The 17930-nt window shown below is 43.8% G+C and overlaps 2 protein-coding genes and 1 non-coding gene across 4 annotated transcripts in view; 1 reads left to right on the forward strand and 2 right to left on the reverse strand.

The window, feature by feature from the left end:
• Positions 1-4035: 4035 nt before the first annotated feature.
• Positions 4036-11575, reverse strand: rpl18a (ribosomal protein L18a). Its single transcript, XM_041215402.1, has 5 exons — positions 11457-11575; positions 10120-10299; positions 6782-6911; positions 4280-4389; positions 4036-4175 (listed from the first exon to the last, which is right to left on the reverse strand). The coding sequence occupies exons 1-5, from the start codon at positions 11472-11474 to the stop codon at positions 4083-4085; spliced, it is 531 nt and encodes a 176-aa protein (XP_041071336.1). The 5' UTR covers positions 11475-11575; the 3' UTR covers positions 4036-4082.
• On the reverse strand, positions 10371-10505 carry LOC121293463. Its single transcript, XR_005946542.1, has one exon. It is a non-coding gene; the product is annotated as a small nucleolar RNA SNORA68 (small nucleolar RNA).
• Positions 11576-12100: 525 nt separating the features above from the next.
• xpot (exportin, tRNA (nuclear export receptor for tRNAs)) overlaps positions 12101-17930 on the forward strand; it is a 53158-nt gene continuing 47328 nt past the window's right edge. For both annotated transcript variants that reach the window (XM_041216124.1, XM_041216125.1), the window contains exons 1-4: positions 12101-12180; positions 13307-13429; positions 17470-17552; positions 17765-17821. In XM_041216124.1, the coding sequence (XP_041072058.1) occupies positions 13370-13429; positions 17470-17552; positions 17765-17821 (200 nt within the window). In that variant the 5' untranslated portion in view covers positions 12101-12180; positions 13307-13369. The remainder of the gene's footprint in view (positions 12181-13306; positions 13430-17469; positions 17553-17764; positions 17822-17930) is intronic.

A 17930-nucleotide genomic window follows, 5' to 3' on the forward strand; every position in this document is an offset into this window, starting at 1 on the left:
CCGGGACAATGGGCAGCAAGACTCCGCCATCAGCTCTGGTCCATCTCAATCTCTTTTGCTCTGGCCCAAGTGGTGTCCCACTCTTGAAGGTCCTCCTTAAATGTACTTCATTAGGTCTTCTTTGACCAGCCCAGTCTTCTTTGTCCATCTGGTGGTGTCCATTCTACTGTCATTCACCCAGGAGGTGAAGAACGTGTCTTGCCATCATCAGTCATATCTGTCCCGGAAGCACCTCTGACCAATCCCCTGTAGCACTTCCTCGTTGGTGATGTTGTCTCTCCATGTGATGTCCAGGATCTTACATAGGCAATGCTGGTGAGACATCCAACTTAAGTGATGCATTTGCTGTTTTATTCCATGTCCCACTGGCATAGATTGTGGTTGGTCCTACTGTGGACATATAGTGTGGAGTTGCAGCTTCATGGCTTTGCTGATGGTGTTGAATGCTTACACAATGTGGAGTCCACTGGAAGACCGATTGATGCTTTGCTGATTCTGGTGTGGTTTGTTGACCTCTACATCTCCCTCCCTGGAGATTTTGCTTTCTAGGTAGGGAAAGTGCTCCATGTCCTCTATGTTCTGTTGCTCGATGGTGATGGGGTCCCTCCCAGCTGATTGATGGACCAACCTTGGCGCTGTTACTCTCGACTGGTCTTGGAACATGCCTGCTTCTTCAGCCAGCAGAGTGGTGTTGTCTGCAACATCCAGGTCTGTCAACAGGTGCTGTTGCCGAAGCCAGTCCCAAGCCTGTTTTAGAAAGGGGAGCATTGGGGGTTAGGCTAGCACCCTCACCGTTTAAAAACCCATCACTCTTACAGATCCGGCAAGTAGTAACCATATCCAGCAAACCCTGGCACATCCAAGGATGTACATATGATGGGACTGTGTGAAAGCCGATAAGAACTCTGATCCCTGACGAGCCCAATTTTCAACATCAAAACCAGCACTTGGAATATTTGAACATTCTGCCAGTGTGGGAAGATGTCCCAGCTGCTGCAAGAGAGGGGAGCCCATCAGCTTTACATCTTAGGCATCAGTGAGATACAGTGGACAAGCCAAGGATAAATTAGTAATGTGAATGGAAAGATCCTGTACCCTGGGCAAGAAGCACACCACATCCATGGAATTTGCCTCATACTCAACAGAACCATTAGTGAGGTGGAAGCCAGTAAGTCATCACATCATCACAGCCAGATTCCACACAAGGCATGCTAAAAAGTAACTGTCTTGCAAGTTTATGCAACAGAGAAAGACAAAGATGAATTCTACCACCGATTGCAGGGCACGCTGAACGAGGCACCCAGCTATGACATCAAGCTACTGATTAGTGACCTCAGTGCTAAGCTTGATGGCAACTGGTGACGACTGAACAGTATGATCAGGCCCCATGGGTCAGCAAATATACTCAACAGAAACAGCGAGCACCCGCAGGCCTTCTGCAATAGCAGAGGGCTCAGCACTAGGAATACTTCTGTAAAACACAAGGGCATTCACAAAAAGACATGGAGATTGCCAGATGGTAACACCCTGAGAATTGATTATATATGCAGCAGCAGCAGATGGAAGGCATCCTTACAAAGTGTCCGGACGTGTCGAGGTGATGTCGGATCAGATCACCAATTCATGTGAGGCAAGATCCACATAAAGCTGAAGGTGGCATCATGAAGTCACAACAGCCATTCGCAGAGAAACTGAAGGACAAGGACACATCAGCTAGATTCTGGCTGGACCCCTGCCAACAAATTCAAATTTTGGTCTCCATTAGCAGCTGTGCCCTCGGCTGTTTAACTGCTAAGATCTGGCATAAAACATTTCCTTTAAGCCTGCTTTGACCAAACCTTTGGTCACCTGTCCTAACATATACCTTGCTCGGTGCCAAATCACAATTGATAATACTCCTCTGCAACACGTTGCGAAATTTTATTTAAGTTCAAATAGCATCTTTAACATTGAGTTCATGTAGATTAGCCATGATCTTATTAAATGGCAGAGCAGGCTCAAGGGGTTTTATGGCTTACTCTTGCTCCTATTTCTTATGTTGATAATTAACAGAAAAATACTTTTTTGCACAACTATAGTATCTATTTATCTGGAGCAACAGATGAGGAAAATAATTATTTACTTTCCAGGAATGAATAAACTGACATTTACTTAAGTCTGGATTAAATCCCCCACTATCAACATTTCAGGATTACCATTGACCAGAAACTGAACTGGACTACCCATATAAATACTGTGGCTACAAGATCAGGTCAGAGGCTAGGAATTGTGTGACAAGTAGCTCAACTCCTGACTCCCCAAAGCCTGTCCACCATTACAAAGCACAAGTCAGAAGTATGATGGAATAGTCCCCACTTGTCTGATTAAATGTTGTTGGAGCTGCACTCCAGGAGCTTGACACCGTCCAGGACAAAGCAACCCGCTTGACTGGCACCACATCCACTCCCTCTGCCACACAGTAGCAGCAGATGCACTGCAGGAATTCACCAAGGCTCCTTCAACAGCACCTTCCAAACCCACAACCACTATAATCTAGAAGGACAAGGGCAGCAGATAGATGGGAACACCACCACCCGCAAGTCACTCACCATTCTGACTCGGAAATATATCGCCGTTCCTTCACAGTCGCTGGGTCAAAATTTTCTTTTTATTCATTCGTGGGATGTGGGCTTCGCTGGCCAGGCCAGCATTTATTGCTCATCCCCCGTTGCCCTTGAGAAGGTGGTGGTGAGCTGCCTTCTTTAACCACTGCAGCCCATGTGGTGTGGGTATACCCAGAGATGTTAGGGAGTTCCTGGATTTTAACCTTGGATGACTTTCAAATTGGGCATACCAGAGAATTCCAGACAGTTAACACCATCACCACCTTCTCAAGGGCAACTAGGGATGGGCGATTAATGCTGGCCCAGGCAATGACACCCACATCCCATAAACTCTTTCCCAAATTCTGAGATATGAGCCCCCGCCCTAGTAATAACATGCATTATAAACCTGGTCATTAATTTCCAATTGTTTGTCACACTCTAGCATCACAATGAGTTATGCAGATTTCCCTCACTTTCACATAACAGATTCAGAAAAGATCAGAAATCAACTATAAATGCCAAGAAGCATTTATATTAAAATGCAGAAACTATATTACTGGCCAATGAATCAAACATTGATCTTCAACAGCAAGGTCAGACAAATTAACAAAATGCCAGAAAAATGCACTTAAACATAGATAAGTTGAGAGGAAGTCCAAAATTCTACTTGAAATATATTTCTGACATTGGGCACAGGAGCCAAAACGTCCTGCGCCTTAAAATGCCTGAAAAACCCAAACCATTCTTCGACTTGCTAAACAGCCCAGATGAATGAAAGTGGGATATTTATAACCAACAAGAAATGGATTTACAGGGCTCGATAAATAGCACTCTTGCTTCTGTTTGAAGTCCAGAATGAGAATTCAGCACTACAGTGAAGATGATCAGCTTGTCCTGAACATTCCCCCTAACCCCCTACATAATTTAAAAAGAGCTCGGCTGGGCAATACTCCTGCACCATATCTGTGGGTGTCTCTGGCAAGGCCAGCACTTATTGCCCACCCCTAACTGCCCATAAAAAGATAGTGAGCCACCTACTTGAACTACTGCAGTCCATGTGGCACAGGTGCACCCCACAGTGCGGTTAGGGCAAGAATTCCAGGATTTTGAACTAGCGGTGATGAAATTACAGTGGTGTGTTTCTAAGTCAGAATGGGGCGCAACTTGGAGGGGACGGTTTCCCTTATGCCAGCTGTCTTTGTTCTTGAATCTAGGCAGTAGAGGTTACAGACTTGGAAGGTGCTGTTGAGGAACTGCTACATAAATCCTCCACATAATATCATTGTCTTGGTTTCGTTTAAGATCATAAGAAATGGGAGAAGTAGACCATTTGGCCCATCAAGCCTGTTCTGCCATTCAATAAGATCATGGATCATATTAAAAGTGTCAGAAACGTAGGCATACAAATAAAACTGTTTTTATGCTTAAAAAGAACACAGGAGCCAGAAACTGTCAGCCAGACTTTTATTTCCATACAACTCCAACAGTCAATACATTTTAGAAGAAAGTGTTTGGTCTCTTGGTGGTGAAACGTGGCTTGTGCTGTTGACGCAAGATTCTGTGTGGCAGAGGGAACTTGATCTTAGAATTCTGGAAAAGTTAAATGAACAGGGTCAGAAACAAATCAGAGCTTATAATCAAAAGACTCAAGTCTTTAAATGAGGATAACATCAATGTATTCATTCAATACTTACGTGGAACTGCTTAACAGCAGGCCGGCGACACTTGCTCGATGGAATCTCCTCTACTTTCATAATCTGAATGGAGTGAGCACGAGCACGATGGCGAGCTCCCATATCACGGTCTACAAAGAATTGCAAATTAAGAAATGCATAAGGAAGCCACAATAAATTAATATTGAAGAGTTACACGTATTAGATTATCAGCCATTTAATTCCAGCATTGTTCTAATGATTCATGATACTCATTGAAATTTGAAATGCCAGTTAACCATAATTTCTATCTTCATACGACAGAGTCTTGTGATCCATATATCATTTTAAATGAGTGATTTGATTAGCTAGCTTTGGATGCCAACAGGTCCTTGTCTTACCATTTTTAAAGATTCAAAAAGGCCATAATGTTAAGGGCCGCTCTCGCCAAACAACCAGAACCACAATCAGACACTGCTGTATTACCTTGCCTTAATTCTCCAAGTCCACAGCACCAAATGTCAACCCAACCTAAAATGCAGCTTTTCAGCGACTTAATGACAAAGATCAACCTTCATCGAGATACTTTTGAAGCCAAAAACATTAGAAAATAATCCGGTTGGGTTCAAAAGTTTGGCAATAGGTAATTGTCAATTACATGAGGCTCTTCAATTTGTCAAAGCTTACATTCTTTGATGTCTTATTACAGTTGAACTAAATGCTCACCCAATTTAAAAACTGAAAAAGAAATGCTCAAAGTCAAGTTACAAAATTAAGGCCAGGAAGCATTAAAAAAATGTATAAAAAAGATTTCCAATGGTAACAGCAACATTTTGCAAAATTGTCTGCAAATTGCCTATAAAAGCAACACAGGAATAACAGCAAGATGTCACTTTGAATGACAGACTTTCAAATTGGGCATACCAAGGAATTCCAGACAGTTATGGTTAGAACTCTGCATTTGTTAAGTGTAATTTTATTGGTGTCCAATAAAAAACGCTCTGCAGTATTACTCAACAGCTGCTGGGGAGATAGTGGGAGTTGGAGGTGCTCAAGAGTGCCAATTATAGAAACAGAAATGTTTTGAAAATGGCTAGTAAATTGGGGTGGGTAAATGGATATTTCCAAATCTCAAAAATATTTTTTTTTTTTAAAAAATCACAGCGCAGTTAGTGGGAGCTTGCTCTGCACAAATTGGCTGCTTACATTTCCTACATTACAACACTGACTACACTTCTGAAGTACTTTATAACTTATACGGGAGATCATGTATAAATGCAAGACTTTTTCACACTCCACTTGCTGCCGAAATGCAACAGAACATTTCAATTTAGCATAACATAAATCCCACGTCACCATCCTAGATGTAAATTGCCCCATTTCACATTTTAAAAAAATCTTTCGGAAACAAAACACTTCCCAAATGTTAAATACAGGATATGAATGAATATCCAGATCCTTCCCTTGTGTAGCAGTTTTACATATTAGACCATGACACACTTGGACCATTACAAATTTGTGTTAACCAAGGTTTATTCCATCCTTCATAGCAATGTTTACAATAAATTCAGTATTTATTAGTGCTATATCTGCAGTGCAAGGGTGGAAAACACAAAATATTCCATTCAACTACACTGCTTTAAGGTGGCAACAGTATTAATCACTCTTGGTACACTAAAAACATCATATTTACTGAAGATCCAATTAAAACAAAACAGATTAATTGTAAATGTATTGAATGGAGTGGGGGGCAGGGCATATGGTCTACTCCTGCTCCTATTTCTTATGTTCTTAAATCCAAGAAGTAATGTGCCATCAGATCCCTAAAACAGGTCTGGATAAAAGCAATTAAACATTGAAATTACAGGAACATCAAAATACTCCATATTGCTGGGAATAACCCACACAGCAATATTTAGGAATATGTCACATATGTATGTATGCACATTACTGCAGTTTTCAAAATGGGTTCTCTTTTGTAGAACAGGAAAGCAAAGTTACTTTAAAAAATAAAGCACCTCTATATTATATACACAAGAATCAAGCTTGACAAGGGACTAAGAACAGTGAAATTAAGCACGCCACAGGTTAGTGCCTTCTAACTAACCTCCTGAATCTACGGCCTTTGTGACCACATGGGTGTGTAATATGAGGCCAAGCATAGTTTAAATAAACATATGGCAAACCATTTATTCAAGGAGATCCAGGGTATTCTGACCTACAGGAGGTGGTCTGGTTCAGAGGTGTTATTTCCCCTTCAGTTCTAAAAACAGGCACGGCATTGATACTAGAGCTGGTTTCGCATTCTCAGCTTGAAAAAAATAAAATGCTGTATAACACAACCCAGTATGCCCCTACATCAAGTGACTTCAGCTATTCTGGATCCATCCATGAAGTAGCTTTCATGGGTAACAATTAATTTTAAGGGAACTATATATGTGCAGCAATAGCCCATTAAAGAGTTGTTGTCTGTAACCTACATTTTTACACTTCAGTAAGAACACTTGTCCTAGATGATATAGTTTACAACGTAAAGCTACTTACAGCACAGGGTGACAGCACCAGCAGTGGTCAGGTCCCTGTACTCCCTGTACATATTATGGGTTCCACTGCGAGAGTCATAGCGCAGCCAGATACCAAAGTTCTTCACTTTTGCGGGTGACTTCTCAAAAACCTATAACAATTAAACAAAGTTATCAGCAACATTCCAACAAAATGCAAATAGAAGCAAATTCTAGACTCAGACCATTCATATTTCAGAAAAATGTTCCCAGCGAAGCTGTTATCCCCAAAACTGGAGATATGGAGGATGGTTCAGGATGACACACAAGAGCTGCCAAATTTCACAACACTTATCCGCAGTCTGATGTGGATATGTTCTGCTTTAAAAAAAAGCAAAATACTGCGGATGCTGGAAATCTGAAATAAAAACTGAAAATGCTGGAAAAACTCAGCAGGTCTGACTGCATCTGTGGAGCGAGAAACAGAGTTGACGTTTTGAGTCCGTATAACTCTTCCTCAGAGCTCTGATGAAGAGTCGTATGAACTTGAAATGTTAACTGTTTCTCTCTCCACAGATGCTATCAGACCTGCTGAGTTTTTCCAGCATTTTCTGTTTAAGTTCTGCGTAAATGAGCCGATGGTTCAGTTAGGAAACTGTTTGGAATAAGTAGTGGAATTGGAACATGATCTTAGGCATACCCTATATTTTTTGAGATATATTCCTAATGCATTCCAAATAATTTTAAAAAAGGAACCAAAGTTACAGGGGGGAAAATGGGTTTTCAAAATGCATCAATCTTAAGGACATTCCACATCTAAAAGGAAAGCAGTATTTTGGATAATCAGACATAGTTGGAGAGAAAAAAAAAATCAAAAAATCCCCATTTCAAAACTGCAGTGAAACATATTGAAATGAATCATGAAGACTGTACACCACAGAACAAACTCCAGTACAGTAAACACACAGCTGGATAAAAGTGCTGAAAAACTTGAAATGGATAAACCGCAGGCAAAAAACAAAGTGTATACATTCTCAGTTCTATATTAAAAATAATTACAACATGGGACACTCATTTCTTACATATAAGAAAGGAAACAAAATTTCAATGATTCAGATTTAAATGTAGGGGGCATGAATAAGTAGATTGCAGGTGATACAAAAAAATAGCTGCATGTTTGATAGTGAGCAAGAAAGCTGTAGACTGCAGAAAATACCAATGGACTGGTCAGGTGGGCAGAAAAGTGGCAAATGGAATTCAATCCAGAGAACTGAGAGATAATGCATTTGGGGAGGGAAAACAAGGCAAGAGAATACACAATAAGTGGCAATGCAGAGGAATAAAGAGACCTCTGGTCAACAGAAATAGAACATAAAACATAAGGCCAAGAGTAGCAGAATAGCAGAGCATGCTCGAAGTCATGGCATTTACCTCAAACCTACCTTCCCAGTATCCTCTACATACACAAAAATCTGTTTTGAACGTACTCACCAACAGTATTCACAAATTCCAAAGATTTACCACAGCCCTTTGACAAAAGCTTTCCTCATTTCAACTGTAAATGGCTAACCCCTTCTTGAGATTTTGACCCCCACCCTTGTAGTTCTAGATGCCTCCAGCCAGAGGAAACACTCTCCCAGCATCTTACCTGTCAAACCGTCTAAGAAAGTGTGTTTTAATTAGGTCACCTTAGATTCTTTTAAATTCTATGGAATATAGTCCCAGTTTACTCAATCTCTCATCATAGGACAACTCCCTCACCCAAGATTCAGTCTAATGAACCCCGATGCACTCCTTAGTATAACCTTCCTTAGGTAACAAGACCAAAACTAAACATAGTACTCCAGGTATGGTCTCACCAAGATCTTGCAACATTGCAGTAAGACTTCTCCACTCCCATACTCTAATAACCCCATTGTAATAAATGCTAACATATAATTCGTCTTCCTAATTGATTGCTGTATCTGTATATCAACTTAATGATTTATGTACAAAGACAGTTAGGCCCATCTGAATACCAACATTTCCCAGTCTCTCAGCATTTAAAAATATCCGATTCGATTTTTTCCTTCCAAATTGGATGACTTCACACTATCATATTCCACCTGCCATTTCCTTGCCCATTCATTCAACCTGTCTATATCCCTTGCGTTCTCCTCAGTTCACTTATCCACATAACTTTGCATCATTTACAAACTTGGATACATTCCACTAAGCCCTCTCACCTAAGTCATTGATATAGATTGTAAATACTGTAGCTGAGGCCCCAGCACTGATCTTGGCAGTGCCCCTGCTAATCCAAAAATGACTGGCTCATTTCGATGTTTTCTGTTAACCAATCTGCTATCAATACCAATACATTACCCCAACACAAGCCCTAGTTTTGTGTAGTAACCTCTTATGAGGTAAGATATATGGGTTTGAATGTGTTATTTAAGGTGTATTCACATAAAATTGTGCTAATAACCCTTTTACTCTTCTATCCTCAATTCATGCTCATACATTAGCCGCATGCCTCACGTGGCAGATTCTCAAATGATCCCCCAAGGTAGGATTTGTACATAAGATGGTTAATGCAGCGTACAGGATACTTTCCTCTAGTAGCCAAGGTACAGAAGGTAAGAATGAAGGGTTTACCAGAATATTTTATGAAATGCTAATTTAGCCACAGCTAGATACCGCAGACTGTTCTGGATGCTGCGATACAACAAGGATGTAATCACACTCCAGGATACAGAGGACATTTACACAAAGGTCACCATGAATGAGGAATTTTAGCTGGGGAAAGATAGGCTGGGTTTTTTTTTTAAAGCAGAGGCTACAAAGAGGGCCCTAGTTAAGTATGGATAGGAAGGATATAATCCTCTTAGCAGAGGTCAAAGATTTAAAGTAATTAATAGAAGAATGGGAGGGGGGTTGTTGAAAAGAATGTTTTTCACCCACAGCGTCGAGGGGATCTGAAACTCACTGCTGAAACGGTGCTAGAAGCAGAAACCCTCAAACTATATTCTATATATACCCTAGGAAACAGATAACAAGCTTTCAAATTCACAAAAGCTCTAGTTTATTTTAAGACTTATCAAATCCAATGCCACTTGCATTCTGTAATTCCTAAATCCAATCTAAATACTTCTGAGGCACAAATTGATCATAAATGGCAAGCATTCCTGCATCTGGGCTTAAATGAAGGAAAGTACTTGGGTGATTTGGCTATTAGACTGCCAGAGGGCCAAAAGTAGTAAAAACTGAAATTGGGAAGTTAATGAGCTTCTAAGTCTGCATTAACATGCAGAGCCTGCAACACAGCACTCCAATATTTCAGATGGAAAAGAACGATGATTAAAAAGGTATGTGTGTTTTTTAAAAACTGAACAAATTTACCAGTCCACAGTAGACAATTTCACCAGCAGACTTCTTCAGTTTCTTCATCAGTGAAATGAAGTACCAGAACCGAGACTTGGCAACAATATGATTTGGAGCAAAGATGCGCATCCGGTAGAGTGCAGGACTGGGCTCCTTAGGTGAGGGCAGGCGCCGCCCAATCACCTTGTATTCCTTAAGCTGAAATGCATGTAAAATATAGATCAAAGTATGATACATAACAAATATATCACATATACCCCCATGACAAAGCATATTGTACCTTCAATTTCACTTTGCGAAACATAAAAGATTTCGAAAGGCGACGAAGGTACAATTAATTTCTGCACACTAAAAAAAAGACATTAAAACAATGAAATATAATGACTTTGGGTTTTGTGTGCAACACCAGAGGTAAACAACACTGCCTGCTAAGTAGCATAAGTAGTTAACCTTACTTTCACTGTTCCTTCAAGCCCCATTAGCATTTCTTGATAGAGTATATTAACAAATTGCACTGCTGGGACCTGGAAATTCTAAACTGTAAACAAAATTGTGAGAACTGGACAGCATTTGTGGGACACAAAATAGTTAGCATTCAGATGAAAAGTCAAGACCTGAAACAATAACTCTTGTTTCTCTCCATAGATGTGGCCAGCCCTGCTGTATATTTCCAGCGATTTCTATTCTTTTTACAGAGTTAACATTTCAGTTCAATGACCCTTTTCATCAAACATGTAACCAGCTGACAGAAGCAAGGGTTTGCCTTTCTCCAAGATGCTGTAGAGCATTTCCAGCAATGTTCAATTTGCATTCCACAAGGCTGCATGTGCATGGTAAATTCGAGAATTAACTCGTCAAGGGGATAAAAATTACAGAAGAGACAATTAAAAAGACAACTTGGGGGGGGGGGGGGGGGGGGGGGGGGGGGGGGGGGGGGAACCTAAAGTTTTGATTGGTCCAATCACTGCTAACATTGCCTGAGGAGCAAGTCTGTACTTGGTACAGGGTTTAACTTATAAAGCTTTGTGTAAACTGAGGTGCATTTCTTCCCCCCTTCCCTGCATTAAAAGCTGGCATTAAACTGGCCCCAGTTGCAGTTCAATCTAGTTCCCCTCCTCTCCTGTCCTGCACCCAGAGGTAGCACATGGCTTCATCCCCACAGCCATGGCCGCCATGTTGAAGATCCCTCCTACAAATCGACCAGATTATATGAACATTCCACCCCCCCCCATCATCAGAGTCAGCTCCAAAGCCTGCGGGGCCCTCTAACGCCCCACGGCCTTTCGCCGCCTTTCCTGCGGCGGTTAGGCCCGGCCCGAAGCAACCGTCGCGGCTTTTTCACTCGCTGAACCTACGGTGCCCGAAGCCTTCATGTCGTCTCTGGATCGCCTGCCGCCTAAAAGAGGAAGTTACGTCACCGGTAACCCCACATCACCAGCTCCCCCTCCACCGGACATGACGGCACGAAGCGCGGCCGCCCCTATTACGCGGCCGATGATTGGCTGAGACCCCTGCCCTCACCGGAAACGGCTGCTGCAACGTAGGGGGGAGGAACGCATCCGTTACGCTTTATTTGATTGGCTGAGACGCTCCGGCCCTTACCGTAAAGAGGACACTGGCTAGGGACAACTATGTTACGCGTTGGCTAATTGGTTGAAATTGGCAAGACTACCTTTCAAAGATTTAGAGGAGGAGGAGTTAACAAAAAATTTCCAAGTTTTTAAAAGTCGAAACTGCCATTAAATTGAATAAATATTGGAGTAATACAGCGTAAAGCTGCAATCCTACCCTATGTCGATTCAGGATTTGCACCAATCAGATGCACGCTCTCATACAGCCACGAAACAGCTTCATGCTAATTCCAAAAGAATCGAGAATCTGGACGTTAGTTTCGCAAATATTATATTATTTATATTTCTAAAATGCAATAAAGCATAGAATATAAACATAATTTACAGCGTTTCACTTTCTCTAAACTGATCTTAACGCGATTAGTTCCGGGGGTCGTGACCTGAGCCCGGGCCTCACACTTCCGGTGGAGCTGAAGCCGCGAGGTGGTGGCGCGGGGACTGAGGGAAGGTAAAGGAGGGCGAGAGGGAGTAGCGCCGACTCCAGAAAGCGGCTGTGAGGGAGCGGGCCCGGGCTCGTGGCTTCTATCCTCCTTCAACAACCCCCTCCTCCCAGGCGCTTCTCTTCCCTCCCCTCCCCCGGCTCAACCCCCCCCCCCCCCCCAACGTCTCAACCACACCCGGCTCACCCCCCCCCCCCCCCCCCCCCGGCTCACCCCCCCCCCCCCCCCCCCCCCCCCCCCCCAGCTCACCCTCCACCCCTTCCCCAGCTCACCCCCCGCCACCCCTTCCCCGGCTCGCCCCCTTCCCCGGCTCGCTCCCCCCCCGTCTCAACCACCCCCCTCCCCTGGCTCAACCCTCCCCCCGTTTCCCCTAACCCACCCACCCCCTCTCTCAACCCACCCCCCCCCCCCCCCCCCCCCACTTTCTTGCTTGCCAAGCTTCCCTCAGGATTCCTGTTGCCCCAGCCCTACCAGCCACTTCCCTACACTGAAAAATGCCCAGCTTTATTTTGTGGGACTAAATTATCCTTTGGGGTGCTGATAAAGTGGTCCTTTCACCACACTGACATGCACAAGTGAAGGCAGGAGGGCAGTGTGTGTGTGTGTGTGTGTGTGAGACTCACTCAGTTCCATCAATACCTGACTTTCCACTGACTCCCGTGCGCCTGATGAATTACTGACACCCATTAATAAAATCCAACTTTATGCATTGAAACCTGCATTCCAATTCCAATATCAGTGTGGCTTTGTTTCCCTGTCCCTTGTTCCATTCTCTCTCCCCTTCCACTCCCACCCTTTTCCTGGTCTGGTGGGATGAGGATAAGCAGGCCTCGCAAATACTTTTGAGGTTGATGTTTTTTTATTCTGTATCTTCACTCGAACAGAGGGTACACTTGGCTCAGGAACTCAGGCTATTGCATCATGCAGCACGGTTGCAGCATCCTGTTCCAGCAAAGCCACAAAAACTGATGGGTTTTTTAGATAGCAGCAGAATTTAGTGCAATCTGATGTGGGGGCACCATTGCTCAAATAGATAGAATTTGCAGGAAGATGTGTCGGCTTATTTCTGCTGAGTTTTGTGTTCCTGCTGTGTGTGAATAATAACTGTGCTTGTTTTTTTGTTACTATTGACAGATGCCTAAAGTCTGTAAATGGAAAGAGAGCAAACCTACCGTCAAGAATAGGTAATCGGCAGCAATGGATGAACAAGCACTTTTGGGTTTGAACCCAAATGCAGATGCCAGTTTCAGACAGAGGGTGAGGTTAAGCTTAATTTAAAATAATACTGACATTAACAGTTTTGTTCTGCCCAGAGGGGCTTTAATATTTTGAGTCAAGAACGTGTTCAGATGAGCACAATGTTTAAGTGACACACATGGGTGACCAGTTGACCACTATTGCTGTAATATGTACATAAATAATGCATTATTGTGGATGTTAAATGCATATTTTTAGTGTGGTCTACATTTGGAGTTTGGAGTATTTGCGATTTTTATAAAATTCATAGAAACTAAAATACCAGTGAAAATATAAGCTTTTGCTAAAGCTCAAACCATGTGATCTTTTAAAGTGCTCAGTTTCTACCATGACAGTGCAATTTGGGTAGAATCATAGAATGGTTATGGGACTGAAGGAGGCCTTTCGGTCCATCTTGTCTGTGCCTGCTCTACAAGAGCAACTCACTTCATCCCACAACACTCTTTTTGCTCCTTGCTGCTCGAGGGAGAGAGTAGCAAAGGGAGTCAGATAACAGGCAGGAGGGAGAAGGGGGTGGAGGGAGTGGCGATGGAAAGTAGACAACAAGCAGGGGGACTGAGGGCAGGAAGGAGCGGTGAAAGGAGGCAGACAACAGGTGGGAGGGGGAGTGGGAGGGAGCAGCAAAGGGAGGCAGACAACAGGTGGGTGGGGGGGTGGGAGTGGCAAAGGGAGGCAGACAACAGGCGGGAGTGGGAGGGGGGTGGGAGCGGCAAAGGGAGGCAGACAACAGGCGGGAGCAGTGAAGGGAGGCAGACAACAGGCGGGAGTGGGAGGGGAGTGGGAGGGAGCGGTGAAGGGAGGCAGACAACAGGTGGTGGGAGTGGGAGGGGGGTGGGAGGGAGCGGTGAAGGGAGGCAGACAACAGGTGGTGGGAGTGGGAGGGGGGTGGGAGGGAGCGGTGAAGGGAGGCAGACAACAGGTGGTGGGATGGGGGTGGGAGGGAGTGGTGTAGGGAGGCAGACAACAGGTGGTGGGAGTGGGAGGGGGGTGGGAGGGAGCAGTGAAGGGAGGCAGACAACAGGTGGTGGGACTGGGAGGGGGGTGGGAGGGAGCGGTGAAGGGAGGCAGACAACAGGTGGTGGGAGTGGGAGGGAGCGGTGAAGGGAGGCAGACAACAGGTGGTGGGAGCAGGGTGGGAGGGAGTGGTGAAGGGAGGCAGACAACAGGTGGTGGGAGTGCGAGGGGGGTGGGAGGGAGCGGTGAAGGGAGGCAGACAACAGGTGGTGGGAGTGGGGTGGGAGGGAGCGGTGAAGGGAGGCAGACAACAGGTGGTGGGAGAGGGGTGGGAGTGAGTGGTGAAGGGAGGCAGACAACAGGTGGTGGGAGGGAGCGGTGGAGGGAGGCAGACAGCAGGTGGTGGGAGTGGGAGGGGGGTGGGAGGGAGCGGTGAAGGGAGGCAGACAACAGGTGGTGGGAGAGGGGTGGGAGTGAGTGGTGAAGGGAGGCAGACAACAGGTGGTGGGAGGGAGCGGTGGAGGGAGGCAGACAGCAGGTGGTGGGAGTGGGAGGGGGGTGGGAGGGAGCGGTGAAGGGAGGCAGACAACAGGCGGGGGTGGGAGGGAGCGGCAAAGGGAGGCAGACAACAGGTGGGAGGGAGCGGTGAAGGGAGGCAGAAAACAGTTGGGGGTGTGAGTGGGAGGGAGGCAGGTGCATATATGAGCCGTCAGTGACAGGAGAAACTGCATATGTGCCAGCAGTTGGGTAGGTGCAGAGTTCCTTTTTAAAGGCGGGGATTACAGTGAAATCCTATCTGTTTCTGACCAATTTCAGAGCAACATTTATACTAACTGGCTGATTAGTGAGATATGAAAAATTACTCAGTTGCCAAAAGTATGTTTTAGTTAACAAATGTTATTACATCAAGGTGATACCTAATTAATGAGAAATAGAGCAAAGTTGGCCATTGTTAACATAGCATTCTCACCTTTTATTCTTATTCTCAAATTGTTGCTCTAGAGCGGTTTATCACTTTTTAGCTGTCTTACTGCATGTTAAAGTCCATAAAAAACAAAGCTTGAAGACAAATATAGGTTACCAATTTATCTTATTAGGGAGAAAACTAGTTATGATATGTACCCTTAAGATTAAAATCCTGAATACAATGAATTCATATTGGAGTACAATCATGCAAATACTGTCCATTCTTGGTACCTTCAAAAAAGTATCAAGACTTTGACAAGGAGGTTAAGGATTTCTCTAGGGACAGGGATGATTCCAGAACATGAGCCCCTAAGTTCTGAGGAGAGTGAGTTACAAAGCTGAGCTTGCTTTCATGAGTGACAAGCTTATTGAGCCCTCCAGGCTACAAGAAGACTCATTTCTCAGACTCCCCAATATGTCGAAAAGCTTACAATGGAACACTTGATAGTTTGATAATTTAACTCCTTGAAAAGCAACTCAGTAAATATCCATGAAGGAGAAAAGGCTCTGTATAAACTGAATAGAAATAACCCAGAGGACTTGCAATTCCTATGATTTGGGGTACTGAGCCTGGAGAAAACAGGGCAGTATATTCTTGAGCTTTGTTCTTTTAATCGTTCATGGGATGTGGGGATCACTGGCTGAGCCAGCATTTATTGCCCATTCCTAATTGCCCTTCTTCAAAGTCACATGTAGGCCAGACCAGGTTAAGACAGCAGATTTCCTTCTCTAAAGGACATCAGTGAACCAGATAGGTTCTTACGACAATCGGCAATGGTTTTAATTCCAGATTTTTATTGAATTCAAATTTGACCATCTGCTTGTGGTGGGATTCGAGCCCGGGTCCCCAGAGCATTACCCTGGAAAACTAGTCAGTGACAATACCACTATATCACCACCTCCACCTTTGAATATCTTGAGAGTATTTGTGCACTATGCGTTAAATAGGTGAAGTAGAATCAATTTTATAGAATAGTGTAGCAGAGGAAGAGGCCATTTGTCCCATTGTGGAACTTTCAAAGTGTGATCCAGTTAGTCCCCTTCCTCGAATCCACCCCCATATCTCTACAATTTTCTTCTCGTGTATTTAGTCATTTACTTTTGAAAGCTGTGATTGAATCTGTATCCATCGCCCGATCAGAGTTCCAAATCCTAAGCACTTGTTGCATAAAAACATTTTTCTTCCTGTCACCTCTGGTTCTCTTTTCAATCCGTTTGAATCGGTGCTTTCTGGTTATTGACCTGTCGGTCATTGGAAACAGTTTCTCTCTATTGACTCTGTCCAAACTCTTTATGATTTGAACTAGCTCTATCAAACCTCCGCTTGGCTTTCTCTGCTCTCAGGCAAAAAGCCCCAGCTTCTCCAGTCTATCCATGTAACTGTAGTCCTTCATTCCAGAAACCATTCCAGTAAATCTCTTTTGAATCCTCTTGCCATCCTTCTTAACGCGCTGAGCACAGAATTGGGCACAATACTCTAGCTGGGGCCAGACTAGTGTTTTATCTATGGTTAGCATAACTTCCTTGCTTTTGTATTCTATGCCTCAATTTATAAAGCCCAGGATCCCATATGCTTTATATTTTAAAGCAGATTGCATGCAGTCTCTGGAAGGGGTAGGCCTGATGGCTGGCTTTTTCTCGTGCTACGATTTCTTGTGCCCTGCTCACACAAAAGCTGAGGGGAGTGACATGGCATATAGGAAACAGTCCTTGCTCCTTGAAAGATCTTTGGTCACCTTTAGAAATTAGCACGTGAGCTCCCCAGTGACCTGGGTAAAGGCAGTGTCTGGCCTTCTAAATCATATGTACCAGAAGGTCCCGGGGTTGGTAATTTGTTTGTGCAGGATTAGCTGACCTCAGACAAGACCCTTGTCGGTTGGCCTCAGTACCACCTGTTGTGTGCGCGTACCAAAATTGCTTATTGATGATCACTGTCTGGGTGCACAGGTGTTGAATGGTCACTTGGGATTGCAGGCGAGCATGTGCAGCCATAACCCGGAAAAGGTCAGCATCTTAAAGAGAGAAGCAAATTCGGGGAAGAGAAAGGTCAAGGACCAATCTCTGTTTAACCCAGGATGAAAATATTAAACTGAATTGTTTTCTTTGAATCCATTCTCCAGGCATTGGCATATTTTGAACAGCTGAAGATTTCCCAGCATGCATGGCAACTGTGCGCTGAAGCATTAGCACAGGGAATATACAGGTAGGAACTTAAATGTGTTTTGTTCTCCGTTGTAGCAGAAAAGAGTTTTTCTTTTTGAAAAGAAAGTTTAAATGTTGTATTAGAGGTGAATGGGATAGGAAGCTAAGGAGGTTGTTGAATTTCTGAATTTGGGGTGGGTGACATTTATAACGATTTGTGTTGTGTGTCAACAAGAGGAGACAAACCATTGCAATTGTTTTTCTTATCCACAGTGATGACCATGTAAAGTTCTTTTGTATTCAAGTATTGGAACATCAAATTAAATTCAGGTAAGAGTACATGTAGAATGCTATACATGCTATATAGTATCTGCCTGTCTTCTGTCACAGCCTGGGATGAAGGATTTACATACTTTATAATTTTTATTTACTGATGTAT

This window comes from Carcharodon carcharias, chromosome 21 (genome assembly GCF_017639515.1).
Source record: "Carcharodon carcharias isolate sCarCar2 chromosome 21, sCarCar2.pri, whole genome shotgun sequence".
In the NCBI taxonomy this organism is placed as follows: Eukaryota; Metazoa; Chordata; class Chondrichthyes; order Lamniformes; family Lamnidae; genus Carcharodon; species Carcharodon carcharias.

Excerpts from the sequence above, each read along its gene's own strand:
- rpl18a (XM_041215402.1), bottom strand. Across the intron at positions 6,912-10,119 it reads AAATTGTCTACTGTGGACTG|GTTTTTGAGAAGTCACCCGC; the intron begins GTAAATTTGTTC and ends TAATTGTTATAG. Across the intron at positions 4,390-6,781 it reads TGGTGCTGTCACCCTGTGCT|ACCGTGATATGGGAGCTCGC; the intron begins GTAAGTAGCTTT and ends AATTCTTTGTAG.